The sequence below is a fragment of the Lutra lutra genome, chromosome 15 (assembly GCF_902655055.1).
Source record: "Lutra lutra chromosome 15, mLutLut1.2, whole genome shotgun sequence".
NCBI classification, from domain to species: domain Eukaryota; kingdom Metazoa; phylum Chordata; class Mammalia; order Carnivora; family Mustelidae; genus Lutra; species Lutra lutra.
The window spans coordinates 60,928,493-60,949,028 of record NC_062292.1 but is presented as its reverse complement, the minus strand read 5'-3'; the positions used below and the strand labels follow the sequence as shown (position 1 = coordinate 60,949,028).

At 49.1% G+C, this 20,536-nt stretch overlaps 1 protein-coding gene across 5 annotated transcripts in view; it reads right to left on the bottom strand.

Moving 5' to 3' along the window:
- Positions 1-20,536, bottom strand: part of RXRG (retinoid X receptor gamma) — a 99,215-nt gene that overhangs the window by 42,837 nt on the left and 35,842 nt on the right. For 3 of the 5 annotated variants that reach the window (XM_047704812.1, XM_047704813.1, XM_047704811.1), the window contains exon 2: positions 15,037-15,148. In XM_047704812.1, coding sequence (XP_047560768.1) covers positions 15,037-15,148 — 112 coding nt within the window. Of the gene's footprint in view, positions 1-3,369; positions 3,721-15,036; positions 15,149-20,536 lie in introns of those variants that run through there. The other 2 variants (XM_047704810.1, XM_047704814.1) reach the window with 2 other exon arrangements.

The window sequence follows — 20,536 nt, the reverse complement described above, 5'->3', positions numbered from 1 at the left end:
ACACGTTACCACACCGTGCGGTGCCTCCGCTTCCTCGCCTCTAAAAGCAGCGGGATCCTCATGGTGACTCCTTGGAGGGTTGTCAGGAGCCTTCAGGGTCAAGGGCTCGCGAGGGAAGCAGGCCCCGCGCAAGGGCGGCTGCAGCGACCCTTGTTCCCTGAAACGCGAGCCCCCTGCTCCCTCCTGATCCTGCTCTCCCCGGGGGGATTACCGCACAATTGGATGGGGGAATTACAGGCTTTGTTTTGCCATCTTCTTAGAGGCAGCAACTGTCTCCTCCAGGCAAACAAATCTCTTACTGAGCAGCTGGCAAAGCCAGGACTTGGCGGAGAAGGAGGGAAGGGTTCTCTGCTCGTCACAAGGCAGGGCGGGGCGCTGGGCACCGGGGCACCTCGGCGAGACCACCGTGACCACCGCAACCCAGGTAGTCACCGCAGCTCGGCCCAAGGAACCAGCCCCTCCTCACCGATGGGACGATGAGCTCACATCTGGGAAGCACAGCTCCAGACACGATCCCCGGGGCGATCTCCCACGGGTGACTTTGTGTCCCTAGAGCTCCTCACAGGGGATCCCAGGAGCCCCCTGAGGCTCCATTTGCTGCTGTATAAAAAGGCAAGGGGGGCAGGCACGAAATTACTGCATATATGTGTTTCCTCTCTCTGTGCCGGCGCTGCAGGTGGCAGCCACCCCAGTCCTCAGGTTTTCCCTGTGCCTCGGGGGTGTGCCAAGTTCTCAGACAGACCTCCCTGCAGCTTGGGGGCGGGGGGGGGGGTGCGGGGGATGTGCTCTGGCTCAGTGTTTTAGCACTCTGAGCCGGTGCACGCAAACAAAACGGAAAACATCAACAGAACTAAACAAAATAATTATTCTCCTCCCTTGGGAACAAGGAAAAGTCGCATCAGAGGGAGACATTTAAACAACCTAGTGGCCCTTTTCCCTCTGGCTCCCCATGTTACATCAACGTATTTTCTTCTGTGGCTGCACTGCTGTGTCTCCTTGTCTCTGAAACCTCATTACACCAACCACCAGAGCCCCCACAATCGTGAGACTCCAAACCAGCAAAAGTGTATGCACCTTCGTGGACCTCATTTTATTTCCCAAGATTCCTAATTCATTATTCTCCAGTAACGTTTGATTTTTCGGTTAATCTGCATGTTCAGTGCTTGAGCAAAATGGAAGAGATGAAAACATTAACTTTTACTACGGACCAAACACACAAACAGTACCAAAGTGGCTGCTTCTCTGAATGTTCGCACATTTCAGTCTCAAAACAATACCTGAGGATGGGATTATCAGCTCCATTTCAGAGACCAAGGCACTGAGGCTCAGAGACAGGCAATTCCTTGCCTAAGGCCACACAGCTGGTATGTGAACCCAACTCCAGTTCTCTTGCTCTCTCTCCCTTTCATGCTCCTTGCACTAGATCCGATTAAAGGAGTACTATTCTAAGTTTGAGTCAGGGGTTTTCTGGAAGGTTCTCTCCCATTCAAGCCCATGTAGCCTTAGACTGGCCCCTGCCTTGTTGAGGCCTCCATTTCCACTCCAAAAATGAGAGGTCTAAGACACTCTTCGAGGTCCCTGAGCAGACTAACATTTCGAGATTCCAGCAGGCAGCCCCGGTTGAATTTGGCGCTAGACCTTCTTCATCCAGCCTTGCTCTTAGCTCTCCCTAGATCTTTCCACCCTCAACCCTGTTTCACTCCCACTGGCTCAGAGGGTCTCCATGACATTCATGAAGCCACAGCCTCCCAGACCTTGGGGAACCTAAGAACCTCGAGGACAAGCACATCCCTCTGACCTCAGACAACTGAATTCAGAGGGAAAAGAAAAAAGTGTCTCAACTGTGAATGGGACCGAGACAGGAGCTGAGAAGGCTTTTCACACCCAGGACCCAACTATAAACGAGATCAGATGTCTCGGTCACATCCTTGGCCACCACTCTCACTGGGTCATAGCATGAGACTAGCCCCAACGACTTCAACTTCCCCTCTTCCAGGAACACATCTGTGGCCCCCCACCTCTTGAGTCCCAGCAACAGCCTCCTCCTGCACCCCAAAGCACACAGAGCCGGAAATATGACAGTGTGCCTGTGTGATAAGCCTGCTCTGCACAAGTGGCAGAGCCAGTGTCTCATTCACATCTGTCTTCCCAGAACCTAATACCACGCTTGGCTCACAAACTCCCCAAGGCACCCTGAATGAAAGAGCAAGTCCCCTAGCCCAACACCACCCCGGGAGGGACCATGGCCACCTTGCAACGTCCTTCCATGCCTCGCAGAGGGCTCTGCATGGCCAAGGAAGCAAGCTGTACCCCCCCACCCCAGCCCTCGGATGAATTGCCTATCTGTCCACACAGGAGGTCGGGAGAGCGGGGACTTTTCAGTTCTCAAGACCTAACAAGAATTTCTGCTTTGTCCTGTCTGCCAGCATCCGCAGGGCAAAAGCTCCTCTTTGGCTCCCAAGAGCACAAGCTTCGTGCCACCAGCTGACAAGTGACAGGCCAGTCGGTCAGCTGTTGGTTCCATTTATTCAAAGCTGTACGGCTGAACAGCTTCTGCCACTGAATCAAGGGAGCCTCGAGTCCCACGGAAGGCGGCCCCTGAAAAGTGAGCAGGGGCTGCCCTCCCGGGCTTGGGGACTTGGACCTTCAGCCTGCCAGTCCCGGGAGCGCAGACTCCCGCACCCAGAACCAACCCTCTGCCCTCAGAACAGAACTGCCAGCAGGGACCCTGGCAGTGGAAAGCAGCAGGGAGGGGGCGCGAGGCTATTAGCAAATCAAAAGGGAAGACAACAGAGGAAGAAAAACAGGGTGGCAAATTCAAGTGCTCCGTTTTCTTTTAAAAAAAAAAAATCCGATTGTAGGGGAGATCTGCGTTTCAATAAAACAAGCATGAACCTTGTTACCAAGTATGGCAGGGGCTCTTAATAGAGAGGCAAAGCCTTTTTCAGCACATGTTTCTCATTACAAGTTGGATAATAGGTACGTCCCAGTGATACCCTCTGACTCTTCCACATTGCCCACCCGCACAAACACACTGGGTTCTAACAACGCTCTCGCTCCGTCTGGGTCTCGGATCCATTCCGGGCAGGTGGGCTGGAACGCTCGGTGGGGTATCTGCACGCCCTCTCTTCTGCTCGCTCATGCTGCTGTGCACGGATCCTCGCCTCCGACCATCCCCTCTCCCTCCCTCTCTCCTGCACGCACAGACACACTCCGCGGAAACACACGACCAGTGCAGACGAACATCCCTGCCCTCCTCCTAATTCACTGGCAGCCGCGTGCCCGCAGGTCGCGGTTCCCCTCCGGCCCCTCCACACAGGTCCCCCACCCCGCACCCCGACCCCGGGGCAGCCCCGGCGCCGGACTCACCGCCGAAGCCTGTGGGAAACTTCATGAAGTGAGAATAATTCCCGTACATGTTTACTCTTCAGTTCATGTTCCTCTCCCGACCGTCTGCGGAAGAGCGCGGCCTCCCGGGCTCCCGAGCGCCGCCGGGGCTGCCTCAACTCGGGCTAACAGGAGCGCTCATCGCTTCCTCGCAGCCCGGGCAGCTCGGGCTGGGCCGGCCCTCCGGGATTAGTCTGGAATCTGCCCCTCGCTCGGAGCGGCCACATAGCGCGTCCGGACGGCGCGGCAGCTGGTGCCTGTCAGTTACCACGCACGGCGCCGCCGCCGCGCCCCGCCGCGCACGGGCTCCTGTTGCTTTGATTCACTCGGGGCTGGGCCGCCGCGTGCGCTCCGCCGGCTCCGCGCCTCCCCGGGGGCGCTGCCGGCGGCGGGCCCCGCGTCCCGGAAGCCCGAGGCGCTGCGTGACCGCCCCCCGGAGGTCGGGAGCCGGGGAGGGGCGGCGGGGGCAGGGGCCGCGGGGACGCTGGCGGGGCGGGGCGGGGGGCGCTCCTCCTTGATTGGCACCCACGGACATCGATTGGGTGTTGGGCAAATGCGTTTTCGCACTCGGGCTCCTGTCCGTCCTCTGCACTGGGTTTTTTGTTTTCCTGCAGGGGGGCAGAGGTGAGGGCCTAGAGAGAATAGAGCCCCTTCCTGGGCACAAGATCGCAGAAGGGTGAGACTCGGGCCCCAGCTGTGGAACACTAAGCTGCAGCCTCCCTCGCGTGTGCGGTGGGCCTCTCCTGCTCTGGGGCCGGAGGCGTTTGCGCTCCAACAGAAGCAGCCGGACAGGTGCAGCCCCGGGGCATTCACAGGGAAGACGCGCGAGCAGGGAGGACGCGTGGGCTCCAGGTGGCGGTGGCCATTCACTGGAGGGATGCATTCGCCCCACACACCGCGGTCATCCCTCCCTTGTCATCCCATCCTGCCTTCCCTCAGAAGGCACCACTGAGTCCTCACTGAGCCAGAGACTCTCTTGGCTGGAACCCAGCTACAAATCAGAGTCCAGGTATCCCTTTGATGTGCGGATCTGTTAGACAGTTTTCCTGACAACACACTGTGGGCCTATCCTTGGACACCTCCAGCCATGGGAGGCTCACTACTATCCCATTCCGTTTCCGGAGAGCTCTTGCTGTAAGAAAGTTTTTAATTGAACTGACGTCTACCTCCTTTCTGTAGCTTCTGCCAACAGGTTCTAGGGTCACGTAAGAGGAGCCCGCAGGGTTCTGCGAATTCATAGAAAAATCTCCAGTGCCCGCAATCTACTTCTCGAGGCGCCCTGGCCTCGTTCAACTTGCCCATGTACCACCAAGTATTCGAGTCCATTGACAATCTATTCTTTTTCTAGGAATATGCTTCAGTTTCTGGAGACCCTCAGGGAGGGGAAGGGAGTTGGCCAGACCTGAATACAGTATTTCAGGTATAACCCCGATCTCCTCCACCTGGTGTCTGGGTCTGTAGGGCAACGCAGGTGCCGTCAGCAGACCCACCACGGTCATGGGCTGAGAGTTCTGAGAGGCTGGGACAGGATGAGAGTTTTGTCCTTGATGTGGCGTGGCATGTGGAGGGAGGCAAGGCAACTCAAGGCCCACAGGAAAAAAAAATATCAAGATTCAAGTGCTAAGAGAACCCAGCAAAAAACTAAGAATAAAGACCCAGAGACGGGAACAGAGCCCAGATGATGCGGGAGGACGGGGCCCAGATGGGGATCAGAGCCAGTCGGTCAGGAAGGAGGAAGAAAGATACAGGCTATCATTGCGAAGGCCTGGTGTGCCCGGGGCTTCCTTGGTTGGGGGGTGGCCTCAGACGCTCCGTTGAGAACTGGCATTAGATGTGGACCGTGCAGAATAGGCGGGGACTGTTTGCCTCCCTGCATTTGGGTTCACTCATCACCCCGAATCTTCTGGGGTTCCTGTCTCTTCCATCCAATGCATGTTATTCCTCCCCTCCCCCCATTTCGAGACTTTCGAAGACCTGACACCCTGCTCCCATATTTTCTCTAACTTAGGGACAAAAATACTGAAAAGGACATAGCAAAGATGTCTTAGGGCATACCAACGTACCATCCAATTATAGGACCATGGACACTTGACTCATAAAACACTCGTTGTGTGGCCGGAAGAGGCTGTGTCTGCAGAGGAAACCAGTCAGAAGCCAGCCTTGCTGGGTACAAATCCCAGTTCCATTGCTACGAGCCTCACCATATTAGCAAGGCACTGAGTGTCCCTGGGCATCAGCGACCCCATAGTCTTGTGATTCAGTCCACACATGTTAATCACTTAGAAGGTGGCAGATACATAATTAATTCTCAATGGGTACAAGCCATTTTGATGATGATGATGATGTGACTTTTAGCAAGTCATTTCCCCCTTGTTTCTTTTTACTCGTTGGTAGAATGATGGAACAGGGCTAGGTGAGTTCCAAAATCCCCTTCAACTTGAAAATTAAAAGCAAATGAATCCAGCCCCCAATTCCATAACTGTCCATTTTTTTCCCCCAGAAGCATCTGAAGCAAGTCTTACTAAAGCATAAACTACCATTTTGTAGGTCTGTCTGAGAAAGAAATGAGTTATTCCAGCACAACTGACTTCCTGGTGGACCGGTGCTGGCAAGGGCTCTTCCAAGTACTCAAAAACCATCCTGTAAAAAGCTCTCCTTAGAGCCTTATTCAAGGTCAAGGTCAAGATGATTTGTCAGCAGTGAGTGGTAGGCTCTACTTTCTTCCCTTTTTGCTAAGTTAGGTGACCCTGACCACTTCTGCTCACGGAATAAAGACCAAAAGCCTTAGCCTGGTAAGGAAAGGCCCCATTGTCTTGTCTCAACCTACCTTTTAAGCTCCATCAGGAGGAAAGTGCTCTGGGATAGAAGTTGTAAGTAAGGCCCAGCACCTCCTGCTGTGTGACCTTGGGCAAGCTCATTTAGTCCCGGGGGAGGGGGGCACCCACAGCACTCAGCTGGCTAAGGTTTCTGGGCTTTGTTTTTGCTTCATGATCCAATGGGATGAGGGGACTGCGTGTGTTTTGGCTTGGTTTGGGGGTTCTGTTTGTTGTACACACCAAAGTTCTATACAGATACAAGGAAATAATATCTTCATGTTTGTCTGTTTGGGTTTTTTTTCTTCCCTTTCTCCAATGGTCCCTTCAAGTCTGGCTATTTTGCTCACTGTGGGAGCACAGCCTGGTTCATCCCAATTTGTGCTTCATTGTTAGGTCCATTTACCTTCCCCAACCCGACCTGCGTCCCCACATAAATTGTTTTCCTGCCTAAAGGCTGGAACACAGTAGGTGCTCAATAAATATTTTTGCATTTAAAAAAATCCTTGATATGCTTATGGCAAGATATCCCAGCATGCTTTCCTTGTGACACCTTCCATATGATTTAACATCCCATAACAAGCCATACACTTTGTCTAAAGTAAAAGAAATACAAGCGTGGCTTTTCTTTCCAATCCACATTTTTGGCTGGCACTGCAGTGTCCTGTCTAAGACCATTATTGATATAACAACATTAGCCTGACCTAAGCCCTTCCCAGACAACCCCACGGACTTCAGTCACTCCTCTGCCCCCAGCTGTTACGGGCTTCTCATTAGGATGTCAGATGAAAAACCAAATGCTCAATGTCCATGGTGGGAATTAGCTAATTCATTCATAAGAATTCTGAGCTCATTTCTTGTCAAGGCTAATTAACTATTCCTCTTAAGTGATACGTTCTGCTTTTATTAAAGCTATTAGTGCCTTTGAGTAAATGAAAAGGGCATCTGTTTTCACTAGTATGTTTGACACAGACTCTGCATATCTTAGGTTCACCCTGGTAATAAAAGAATATAGCTTTACCACTGGTCTGTGTGTGTGTTTTGTGTGTGTGTGTGAACAATGGCAACAGAAAAGAATATTTTGCAGTAAACATGAATAAAACACCAAAGCCATTTATTCAATATAAAATGTAGAGGCAAATAGCTCTAAGCTGATGGCACCAATTAATACTGTTACATTTGTGTAGTCCTTCACCTGCCCAATAGTATATAAAGTCTCAGTGTGTTTTCCCAACTATTAAACAGGGCATACTCTATGACCCTATCTAATAAATGAGCAATTTGAGTCCAGGGCTGTGAAGTCAGAGAAGGAAAGAGCCACACTAACCTGTCGGATTGCAGATGTGATCTCATGACTAGGAAGTGACAGAAATGCGTATAAAACCAGACCCCCAACTCTGACTCCCAGCCAGAGTGTCTTTCACGAGACCTTGACCCTTCCCTTATTAATGATGTATTTCTATTACACGTGTTATGGGACAGAAGGGTCTTACATATTCTTTTTTTCTCTTCACTGTCATTCATTCACATATCATTCAGCTAACACTTACTGAGAGCCTTTCGCCTGTCAGTCCCAGGGGTGCACTAAGTGACAAGATCAAGTCCCTGACCTCACGGAGCTTATGCAGTCTGATGGAGGCGCTGGAGAGCGAACACATAGTCACAGATATAAATGTACCGTTAGAAGCCATGATAAGTGCTATGGAGGAAAATAATTGGATGAGATGAGAGACCATAGCAGGGAAATCTAATTTAAATTGAAAGGTCAGGGAGAATTCTTTGAGGAAATGACAGTTATACTCAGATCTAAAGAAAGAATAAGACACAGTTGGGGGAAAAGGAAGCGGTGGGGGGGGAGCATGGACCAGGCACAGGGAACAGGGGGTCTAAGAGCACCGAGGAGGGAACGAGCTCAGTGCATTCCAGAAGCTGGAGAGTACGATGTTCAGGTCTCCCCCATAGATGACCTGGCTTCCAAGAGTTCCACAGTGCCATTGTCTCACCCCTGATTCTGTGTCCGAGGGGCCAGGTCAGCTGTGTACTGCTGGAAACCTCCCTTCCTGGCTTTGTCTCCCCTTCACATGCTGGGCAGATTCAGATAACTCACTGTTTCCCAGGGCTGCCACCCCACTAATCCATCTTTGTGTTCCTTCTGCTCCTTTGCTCAGAAAAGCCTTCCCCTCGTCCCGTTCTCTGTCCAAATACCCCCATTCCCCCAGACGGTTCTCATGGGCACTTCTCAATGGCCCTCCGTTGGAAGCACTCTCTCCTGGATTCCCACAGCCTGTAGCTGGGACCATTCTTGTGTTGCTCATCACGTTCCTTCTTGTATGATTCTCCGGAACGCATCTGAAAAGCCCTCTCCCTAGGCAGGAAAACCTAAAAAACTGGCAACTGGGTCTGAGTCATTTTGCAGCCCCAGCAGCGTTTACGACAGTGTCTAACACATCATAGAAACCCAGTAACTGCCCGATGTGTGAATGAACGGACATTTGTGGATTAAGCTAGCCTCTCCTGATGTCAGCCCCAGGGTACCAGACTCGAGGAGGTAAGTGTTCCTAGGTGCCAACAGGTTTTACAATCCCATTTTCATTTTCATGGGCTCCTTCTCATGGAGTCATACACTCCTGCGTGGACAGGCTTGATATGGGCATTGGGACGGTACATGCGTCTTGGGGACTGAGAGCCTCCGAGGACAGAAATGAGGTGTCTGATTCAGAAATAGTGATTAGCTTTAAATGAAGACTGTCTCAGCCATCCCCCAAAACTGGGCCATTTCCATAAGGCCTAAAGGGTGTTCAAAGACACATGCTTTATCTACAAGGTGTCCTCCGTGGCTTAGCAACCAGTTGTGTTGATATCATGGCCAGTGGCTCCAGTCACTAGTGAAACAAGTCGACTTAAACTTGCCCTAAGGGAGTTGTTCCCAAACTTACAGTTACCTGGAAGCTTAAAAAAAATTACAGAAGACTTTTCCACCTCTAGAGATTATGTCACTGGCTTGGGGTCGTGGTCTGGGTTTGGGAAGGGCTAAAAACCCCCGGTGCTCCTAATGCCCAGCTAGGTGACTTTGGGAACTACTGACTTAAAGAAAGAAAACCTTCCTTTAGTAGGAGGCTAAGAAGGAGCCATCAGCAAAAAATGAGAAACTGCTTCCTGGGATAATTCCAAGGAAATGGCAAGATCCACTTCACCCATTTGCTGGGACACACAGTTGGGACTCATGGACCCAAGAAGCTCTTGCTTAGCAGGAGATGTGGTGGCTGAGCCCATCCGCTGTGTGGACTTAGCATATACTGACTTGAGGTTTGCTGGGACTGTGTGTGACATACTCATTCCCCATCCCCTCTGCCATCAAAATCTTATTCATTAAAGGCTCTACCTCAAGGCCGTCTCCTCTGTCAATCTTCCCTTAATGACGGTTAGTGCTTCCACTGTCCTCCAAAAAACTTGCTTAAATATTTATTATGGCACCGGTTTAATTTCCCTTTGTATCATAATTACTTATTAAACTAGGACCTTCTTCTTGAATATAGGGGCAACTTCTTATTCATCTTTAGAGTTTCAAAGAATCTAACATTTTGCTTTGTACACAGTGAGTGCTTAATAAATGCTTATTGAATGGATGCTAAGAGGACAACTATGAACCAGACAGGCTCTATCCCTGCTCTCACAGACCTATAAGCTACAAGTTTAAGGGTAACTTTCAACTGTCCTTAACTCCAACTACAAAATGTTGTCATAACATGTTCAAGGTGAAACAACAGTTACACAGATGCCTCCATCGCTTGGTTCCCAAATGACGGTCATAAAATGCTCCCTGTCGTAAACAACTCGACCACAGCGGCAAAGTACATGGGGGCTCTCGGGATACAGAGCAACTGTGATCACACAGAGCTGAGACCAGAGGGAAACATCTGGTCTCTTCTAGAGAGAGGCCAGCACTTCAAATATGGGACACTCTAATCCAGACTGGGTCCAGATCCAAGGGTTCACAGCCACAGAGGGGGGTGTCAGCACCAGACCTCGGGAAGGCCTGCTCAAGTCCCATTGAGGGAAGACGACATCCTGGAGTAGAGCCCAGCCCCCAAGACCAGGTCCCTAGTACTTATATTCTGCTGAACAGACATGCATTGGGCTGGCCAGGGGCCGCATATATTGAAGGTGTAGATTTAGAGGCTGCTACCCAAACACACACACACAGGCCAAGCAATCTATTTTCAGACCCAGCTCACTCTTGGGGAAGAGGCTCTAAATATACCTTCCAGTGACCTCGGGCGGCAGGTTATCATTGCTGGTGGCTGGGTGGGGTGGGACAGGCAGGGATGCCAGGAAACTCACCAGGACCCCCAGTGCAGCACAAAGGCCCCACCACTTGTAGGGCTAGATTTACATAAGGGCAAGTGTCTGTTATATTGGACAGGGTTTGCGTGTACGAGCACCTGGCCATGGGCTCCATATGGCAACAAAACCTCTATCTTGCCCCTCAGAAGAGCCACTGAGTGTGTAGATGCCACAAAGGAGGACAGAGGCAAAACTGACCTTGTTCTGTTCTCAAGGATTCACATCAGAGGAAGGTCCCGCAATTATATAAGCAACAGTAATGAAATTTCCCCTGTGCCTAACACCTGACCGTCTACAGCATGCTTTTATAGCTTATTTATAAGCAGGTATGAAATATTACTAAAGGCAAACCCAAGGGGGCTGCAGTGGGAAAGGATGTTGGATATTAGGACATGAGAATTTATCTCACGGTCATGATTTTCTCTGTAACGGGGAAGGCCTTTTGAGTTAGTGTTTAGCCAGGACATAGTTCTCTTACTGCCAAAAGCCAAACCCTGTATAACTAACTCTAGTTCCAGGCAGCTAATCCCAAAAGGCCAGAAAGCATTTAGTTCCAGAAGGCATTGAGCGAGAGCTGCATAAACCACCAGCATTTAGGTAACTGCCGAAGAGCAAAAATGATTAGAAATGGCTAAAGGCAGACGGAGAGTTGATCAGGGGCAGAGGTGGGGCATAAGGAAGGTCTTAAAGTCCATGTTTAGCAACGTCAGAGAGCGTTTGAGAGATCTCGGTACTTAGTGCATTAGAGTAGCCTCGGAAGCAATACTAGGCCCACTTTAGCTGGTACCAGCCATGGGACACCAAAGAGAACGAGTGGAGGAAGTCGGGATCGGAGACATTTACCCCCGCAGCAGGGTTGCTCAGAGGTCCATACCATTTGCACGAGACTCAACCGGGAGGCTTGTTAAACCCAGAGACTTCTGGGGCCTGCCTCTGATTCAGAGTCTTTGGGGCTAGAGAGGGCCTCGGCATGAGGGTCTTTAACAAGCTCCCCAGGTAATTCCCATAGGCAGTGACATTTAAGAATCAGAGCTTTGTGGAATGGTATCTAGAGAACACCAGATCTTACCCGAGTATGCACATCAGGTTGCCGGGTTCGAGATTACTCATTGGCGCCTCCTGGTTACTCCGTAAAGCCAACATTAATGTTGTGACATTGTCACAGCCAGAGCTCCTGAAGTCACGGTTAGTACAAGCAGTGGAGTCAAGCATAGGAAATTCTCTTGACTCTAAATACTGTGTTCCCTCTACCACCCTTCACCTTGAAGATGCAATCCTTGAACTGTCCAAACCTCTGTCCCCAGCAAGCAGGAGGCCGAGGCTCTGGTCAGAGGAAGGTTCTGGAAAATGGGTTGAGGTCAGGGGTGAGGGAGGAGTGAGGTAGGAGAGAGGTGGTGTTTGCCTGTGGTTACGGTTTTGGAAGGGCTTAGTGAGAGAAAGGAGGCCCAAGAGATGAGAAATAGTTCAAAGCATTCAGGGTACAGAGGGCTGGCTGAAGAGGAACAGGCTGGTAAAGGAGCCCCAGAGGATAGCCGGTTAGCGCTGGGGCTGCAGGGACTGAAGGATGGAGGGGGAGGGGCAGATCTAGAAGCAGCGCCTCGGTGCAATGGCCCAGAGAGGAGAGGAAGGCTTTTCTGGCTGCCTGTGACGTCACCCTGGACAGCTGTTAGCATGAAGCGTTATTTCTGGAATTGCCCAAACATCAGTGACTCTTAAGGGGGAATTTCAGACACATCAGCAGGCTGGGCACAGATATTTAAGGACTGGAGCCTTTGTGCCGCCTAATCAAAGCTGCCATCTGAGGCCGATGCCGCCCCCTCCCCCCTCCGCCCCACGCGGATGCGGCTGGTCTAGATCCTTCAGCGGCTTGAGCCAGCCAAGACTGGAAGGGCTCTGAAATCAAAGGTGGAAAAGGCAGGGGTGGCGGAGAGGACATCCCGACAGATGAAAACAGTTCCCAAGGACTTCAGACCACCAAAAGCTAAAGCAGGAAGGGAGGAAATTCAGTTAATCTTCTCAGTAGTTCTGGAACATCCATTACTTCCCAGCTGTTTGAGGGGCAGGGATATACCCTTTCTGTACTTCAGGGAAGGATCGGTCATGCCAGGTAATTTAAAAAAGCAATCACGATTAGGGCTAAAAATTCATCACCCCTTTTCCATTGGAAAGGAGGCAGAGGACGGAGTTAAAAGTGCCATTTACAGATCAGTTTGCCCCTGGCAGCCCAGGAGGACAGCAGGAGGGAGGTGAAGGGGCAGCTCCCGCCCTCCTTCCCCATCCATCCTGCGTACTCCTGACAGATTAATCTAATAACACATGGCTCTGATGGGACTCCCCAGAATGGATACTCCTCCTGGCGGCTCTCTGCCCACGGAGCTATCTACCCTGGCCCCCCTCTTCCACTTTTCCAAACCTTCAGCCCTCCCCTTGACTGAGCACACGCTAGTCTCCAGAAAGGTGCACAGCGGGCTCTTCCCCAAACACATGGGCACACTCCTCCTCCTTTATTCTCTGCTTTTGCTCAAGCTGCTTTGTCCTTCTGCAACACCATCCGCCCCACTATTCGTCCCCATTAGCTGAGTCCTAGCTGGTCCTTCTCTGGACCTATATGCCACCTCTTCCTGATCCTTCCAGCTAAGTCTTTCTCTCTCTTTCTCTTTCTCTCTCTCTCCTCCCCCTCCCCCACTTCTCTGCGTGGCTATCTGTATCTCCTTCTCTCTCCCTGCTCTTAAAACTCCCACCCCCCACCTCCCAGTGTTGAGTACCTCCCTGTTGTGATCCACAACTACCTTAGCCTTGGGACCTCTGGGTTTTCTCAACATGAAACACATCCACAGACGAATATCACTGAACTTCCTGCTACTAAAAACCCATCCTTCATGCCCTTTGAAACTCATGCTCTTTTCTCAATGTCCATTGAGGGCTTGGCCTAATTGTGATGAGGCAGGGACTCAGTTTCCTTGAGGGGTGGGGGGCAGTGAGACATATCATCCCACCTCTGTGGATCCAAGACTTTTCCTTAGGAAGCTTTCCATGCCACACACTGCCATCCCTGCCCGCTCCATGCTGTGGTTCTACCTCCACTCTCCCTTGCCAGCGCACATCCCAACTACAATTAAACAGTTGTGTAACTCTTAACACCTGTCTCCTTCCGCAGACAGAAAGCTCCATGAGAGCAAGGCCCATATCTCTTTTATTCATCATTGAATCCTGGGTCATGGCTGGTAGGCAACCAATCGTTGGTGAAGGGATAACTCGCTCTTATCACACTGTGCTAGATGATAGCTTTGCGGGTAGCGTGTGTTTCACCCGTCCCACACTGCCCCAGAATACAGGTGATACAGGATACTCTTTGTACTCCCCAACACTCCCATCATGCCATCCATCATTCCTAGCACCTGCTAGGAACTCAAAAGAAAAAAAAAAGGGCGGGGGGAACAAAAAGAAACTGTTGAAGCTAATCCTTACTGGGAAAATAGTCTCCAAAGCCAGTGATGGTGAGTCAGTAACATCACATTTGATTCAGAAGAGCACACATTTAGTCCAATAAATCAACAAATGATTCTTGAGCCCCCAAAAGGCATAGAGTGTTTCGTCTGTCTCTCTGTGTGCCTGTCTATCCATCTGTCGATGATAAGAGGGGTGGCTGTAGCTTTGCCATTGGTGCTGAGTGTCTGTATGACCTTGAACAGTCAGATTGCCTGAACGTCAGCGCCCAGTTCCTTCAGCCTTTAAAATGAGCACAAAATTCTTAGTTCACAGGGACACTGTGAGGATTGAAGGCAGGGATGTATTTGAAAGCCTTTTGTAAAATGTGAAGAGTGATAACATGTATAATTATTACAAGTGCGTGATGAAGAGAAAAGGAGACAGGACTGTGAGTCCCAGTCCCCCAGGAAGCAGTGAGGCGCAATCCACGAGTGGGGTGTGAGGTCCAAGCTCTCTGAGCCTGTCTGTCCTGACCCCCTGACAGTGCCTACGCCTCCCAAGACGCAGGTTCATCATCTTGTCAAATGGGCTCTGAAGCGCCTGGCATCCTGGGAGGAGCGGGCTTACTAATAAAGAGATTGTCTTAATAACGTGAAGTACCGGGTGCCATGGTAACGGGCATTACATGATCTGGAGAAGAGGAGCAGCTTTTGATAAGAATAGGGAGCCTGCAGATGGGAAAAGGGGGGTGGGGATGCACACGGGATGAGGGTGGAGGAAATGCGAACACGGATAGGCGCAGAGTAAGCACCAAAGGGAACGAGCAAGCAGTAGGGGGATGCCTGCCTCTCCAGCCAGCCTCTCCTGCCTGCGCCCTGCTGGCTGGTGTGTATCCTGCGCATCTCCAGAGTTTCTGTGACTCTTGCACTTGACGATGGCCCCTGGCTTCTTAACCTGCTAGCCCCCCGTGTTTTTTAAAGCTAAAAGCATGTGCAAAAATTTGGGCAAAAGCAGGTGGTGAATTTACCAAAAAACTAGAGATATGGATTTTATTCGTACTCACCGATGAACGACTTCAAGGAGAACTCTTGTAACTCTGGTTGGCATGGCCTCTTGTTCGACGACGTTCTCCACGAGTCCTGCCGATGTGAAGAACCAGGGTCTGCACACTGCGACTGGAAGGTCAATGCCAACATTGATTTCCATACCATCAAACTTTGTTACTCTATTAAAATATCGTCTGTCCCTCTGAGGAGACGCCGCACAGCCCAGGAGGCTGCCAGGGCAAGGAAAGCTCATTAGATGCAGCAGGAAAGGGGATTCATGCGTCACGAATTCTTGTGTGCCCCAGATGCTAGATTGGGTGGCTTATCCACATTGCCATCTGCCACAGAGTCTTACTATCTTTGGTTTTGGGTGCAGCTGACCCCCGGCCAGCTGTGAGATCTTTGGCTTTTTTTTTTTTTTTTTAAAGACAAGAACATCGTTCATAGACATTTTTACGATTCTGTTATGAAAAGAGTTTCCGCTTCCAATGGTCCCTGTCTCCTCCTTAACCTTCATTTCCTTTTTCTTCCCTCCTGCTAGTTCATCAGTTGTAAGGGAGGTCCTGAGATGATCATCTCTGTGAAGAGAGCCTGTTTCCTTCTGGGCTTTGGCTCAACTTTTGGCTCAGAATCCTTCTGTAAAATAGTAGTTGCCTCAAGGGCAAATTGAGTGGCTCTTTTGGGGTTTATTGACTACGTAGATGTTTCTACCATTGCCAGGACGAGACGAGGTGGGTCTGAGGAAGAGGAGGGTTTATATTTGGAACTGAGAGGGTTCCCTTCTACCAGGATGTGGGGTCCCCTGGAATGTCATAGCATGAGTGGCTAAGAATATTCTCTTTCTGGGGATTTTTAAGGAAAACTAGGCTCTTCTCTTCCCCTGTTCGTGTAAGATCAATGTTATTGTCTGCAGGAAAAAGGAGGGACCGTCTAAGGTTCCTTTAAATATTTTATGTGAACTCAAAGGAGCCTTGGACTTCTTCAAAAATATTCTTTAGACCGGAATACGGCAAAATTCAAAGAACGATTGACTCTAGGTCATGGAATTTTGAGGTGATTTTTATTTTCTTCTGTAAAACTCTCAATATTTTATGAGTTCCCTATTACGTTTTCCTATTACCAATTACATTTACAATGAGAAAGATAATTAAAGTATTTTTAAAATTTTAACAAAATATTCTTTATTCCTCTGGACTTATTGTTTTCTGCCACTGGTGCGTCAGTGGTCACAGCCTCTTCCCTTCATACATTTTATAAGGCACATAGTTGAGGAACAGCAAATCAAACAAACAAAAAATCCTGGAATCCTCACCTCCCTGGAAAAGCTGTAAGGTTGGAGCCAAAAATGAAGGTTTTATGAGCATCCCCTTGGTGCTGCCCCTCGGGGGCCCAACCACCTGAATCTCATCCCATGAATGAATCAATCTCTTCCGCTATCCTTCCCCTCCTTTCTCCTCCACTTCCTCCCACCCGTGAGCATTTAATTACCATCTGCTTTTCGTGTCCCTCAAAAGTCACGGAAAAGATGAGCTCTCAAGATCCTTGGACCATGAAAACCCATCTTGCTCCTCTTCTATCCTGCTGATTTTCCATATGCCTTCCTAGAGCACTGTGTGCATCCTGTGAAATCAGAAGACCTGGGTTCAAATCCTGACTTGGCCACTGAGAGCTCATTAGGAAATACATTTACCTTCTCTGTGTTTTCATGCTCTCATCTGTGAAATGTGAACGACGGTTGGGAATATGAGAGATTTGTGAAAAGATGAGAAAAACGCGTGAAAACACAGGGCATAGTAGGTACTCGTTAAACGTAAGAAAACATCTGTTCTTATCTTAAGAGGACTGTTCAAGCCTGGGGTTTATCAGCAGACCCACAGGAGCCTTCTGCTCCTTCTCAGGTAGAACCTTCAGCAGTTTAACCCCAAGAGGTCAGGCTGACGGTGGCAACTTACACAAGTCACAACTGTTGGCAGACGGTCTGCGATTAGCTGGACCCTCGATAGGACTCAGCAACAGCACTGCAGGCCAGGTGCTGAGCCAGCTCTCCCTGCCATGGAGCATTAGAGCCGTTCCCCCTCTAAGGCTTCGTATATTCCAGGAGATTCAATAAGCATGGTTTGATTACCTCCAATATTCCAGCCACTGTGCTGGTCTAGAGGACAGAAAGAAGTATAGGAAATGGAACCTGCCTTTCTCAAGTCATAATCTAGGGAATAATTTTGATGTGGAAATCTGTATTATGCTACACTTCCCTTTAGCTGTTGCTCCTCTCTTCCCCTTCCCGAAGGTGCTGTCTGAGCAGCCTCCCCCCAACCCCCACCGCCATCAGTCTGCTCACCTTCCACTTACTTCTCAGTCCACATAGTCTGCCTCCACAGCCACCACTCTGATAAGGAGAGAAGACCACTCCTTCCAAGGTCACCAAAAACCTCTTTGTTTCAGATTTGAATTAATATTCTTTAGCTACCGTTTCTTCGACAATGGGACAGCAGTCAACACCACCGACTGTTCTCTTCTCTCCTTAAGATTGATACTTCGGCCTCCTGGGCACGATCCTCTCCAGACGCAAGGATTCTCAGGCCTTCTAGAACTCTATGCTTGGATGTCTCACAACCATCTCACACCTACCATAATCCGACTAAACGCGGGATCTTGCCTGCAAATCTGCTTTTCTTCCAGGGTCTTCAGCCCCCAGATGGCCTCTCTAGTCACCATGTTGCTCAAGCCAGAAATGTAAGTCATCCATGACACTACTTCCCCCCCTGCTCCTTTTACTTCATCCCCCACCCAACTCTGTCAGTTCTTCTCTTCATCTTTACTTTTTAATTTTTTTAGATTATTTATTTAACAGAGAAACAGTAAGAGAGGAACACAGCAGGGGAAGTGGGAGAGGGAGAAGCAGGCTCTCTGCTGAGCAGGGAGCCCAATGTGGAACTCGAACCCAGGACCCTGGGATCATGACCTGAGCCGAAGGCAGACGCTTAACAACTGAGCCGCCCAGGCGCCCCCTTCTCTTCACCTTTAATGTACCAAGCTCGGTCTCCATCTTTTTCAGCCTGGACTACTACAAAAACCTCCTTTTCCCCCACTTCCACTGTTAGCCCTCCATTCCATTCCATTAGCCACACAATAGCCAGATTTTTTTAAAATGTGGATTTGATTGTATTACTCCTATGATTAAAATCCTTTAATGATATATAATTGAACTGAAAAGTAACTTCCTTTACCATAACTTGATCTTTAAGGTCCCATGACCTGGCCCCTGGCTACTTCTTTACACTAAACTCATATATTCTTTGACCTCTGTCACTGTGTCATAGATGCCCAGCTGTCCATCCAGTGCCTACAACATGCCACACCCTTTCTGCCCCAGGGTCTTTAAACATGCTATCCTTGCTGCTTGAAAGGCTCTTATGCTAATTCTATCAGGCAATTCCAACCCATTTTCCTGGACCCAGTATAAATGTCACCTCATCAGCAAATCATTTCCTAAAACTCCAATCTAAATTAAATCCTCCCACTATACTACTTCATAAACCCCACTATTTCTCACCAAATCTTATCAAAATTTTACATTTATTTATCCCATTATATATATGATTTTTGTATCTCTAAGACTTTAACTAGCATGAGAGCAGACATTTTGTCTATGACCTTAATTGTCTTCCACTGAGGAAAGAGACCTGGTAAACAAACAGGCCTCCACATCCACAAAGGAAATTCATGCTGGCTTCAGAGATTAATAAACTTTCTCTTTCATTCAAAAAAAATAGGAGTGGAATTCCAAAGACTACTAGGTATTTGAGAAAAATCAGTATCACAGAAGAATCTAGATGAAGAAATAAAATATCCTAGAGAAAACAAAACAGAAGAGACCTTTTAAATAATTCTAATTCCCGTGTTCAGAATGATTCAGGGAGATAGTACATGCATAAAACAAAAAAAGTTACTGTAAAAATAAGACATCCGGGCAGCAAGAGACTGGAAATGACAAACACAGTGGCTAAAGAGAAAAGGTCAATAGAACAACTGGAGGACAAATTCAGAAAGACCTCCAGCCCATGTAGATCATAAGGACAAAGAGATGGAAATTTTTTTTTAAGATTTTATTTATTTATTTGACAGACAGAGATTACAAGCAGGCAGAGAAGCAGGCAGAGAGAGAGGAGGAAGCAGGTTCCTTGCTGAGCAGAGAGCCCGATGCGGGGGCTCAATCCCAGAACCCTGGGATCATGACCTGAGCCAAAGGCAGAGGCTTTAACCCACTGAGCCACCCAGGTGCCCCAAGAGATGGAAAATTTTTGACAAAAAGTTGAGACTTAAAGGATCAACTCAATAAGTGGACCATCCTTTTAATGAGCATTCCCAAAAGTGAGAACAGAGAAAATGATAAAACAAAGAAAGAAGGACAGTGCCTGGAGCTTACAAAAACCACAGATCAGACCCTCTACTCAAATATATCCCAGTAAGAGCTTAGAAACGTCAAAGATACATAAAAACCTAAACATTTAGAAAAAAGAAAGCTGGTTATCTGTAAAGCAACATGTATCAGACTGTATGCAAAAGATCAGACATTTGACATCCACAGCAACCTTTTAATGGTGATTATTTGAAAGCATATTCTGGGTGTCTCAGTCCGTTGAGTGTCTGCCTTTGGCTCAGGTCATGATCCTGGGGTCCTGGGATCATGCCCCCACCCCCATCAGGCTCCCTGCTTGGCGGGGGAGCCTGCTTCTCCCTCTCCCTCTGCCTGTAGCTCCCCCTGCTTGTGTGCCTCTCTCTCTCTCTGTCCCTCTTTGTCAAATAAATAAATAAAAATCTTGTTTAAATTTAAAAAAAAAAAAAAAAGAAGAAGAAAGAAAGAAAGAAAGAAAGCATACTCTAGTCAAACAAAGAGAAATCTGAGAGTTGAGCATGGGGCTCAGAGAGAGTAAACGTAACCTGGAAGTGAAATGTTGAAATCCTGTTGTGACCGTTCTCTAGGGGACCCAGAAAACAAGCAAGCACATTCGGAAAGGAGGACAGACCCCTTTGAGAAGAGTGTCTTCAAGAGTCAAGGGCCCTCCCTCAAAATTCATGGCTCTGAAAGTAGTTACTATCAATACTTAATGGAAGAAATGCTCACAGGATCACTGGCAAGTAGTAATGGTGCGGCTGGGAAGTTCTTTCACAGAAACAGAACACAGCTAAGGAGACTGTGGATTTTGGAGTCGGGCCACCTGGGTTCAAGCCTTGCCTCTTCGACTCACCACATTGAGAAATTGCTTAGTCTTGCTAAATCTCAGCCCCTTGTGTCTGAAATTGCAATGATGGTGAGCCCTGGCTCAGGGGTTGTTTTGGAGATGGACCAAGGTAACGTATACACAGTGCTTACAATGTTGTTCTTAGCACCTCACACATGCTCCATAAAATGATACCCATCATTGTTTTATTGAGGCTGATTTCCCCCCCCCCCCCCCCGTTTTACGAGGTGCAGAGGAACTAAGTGGTGTGTGCAAACAAGAACATGAAGCCCAG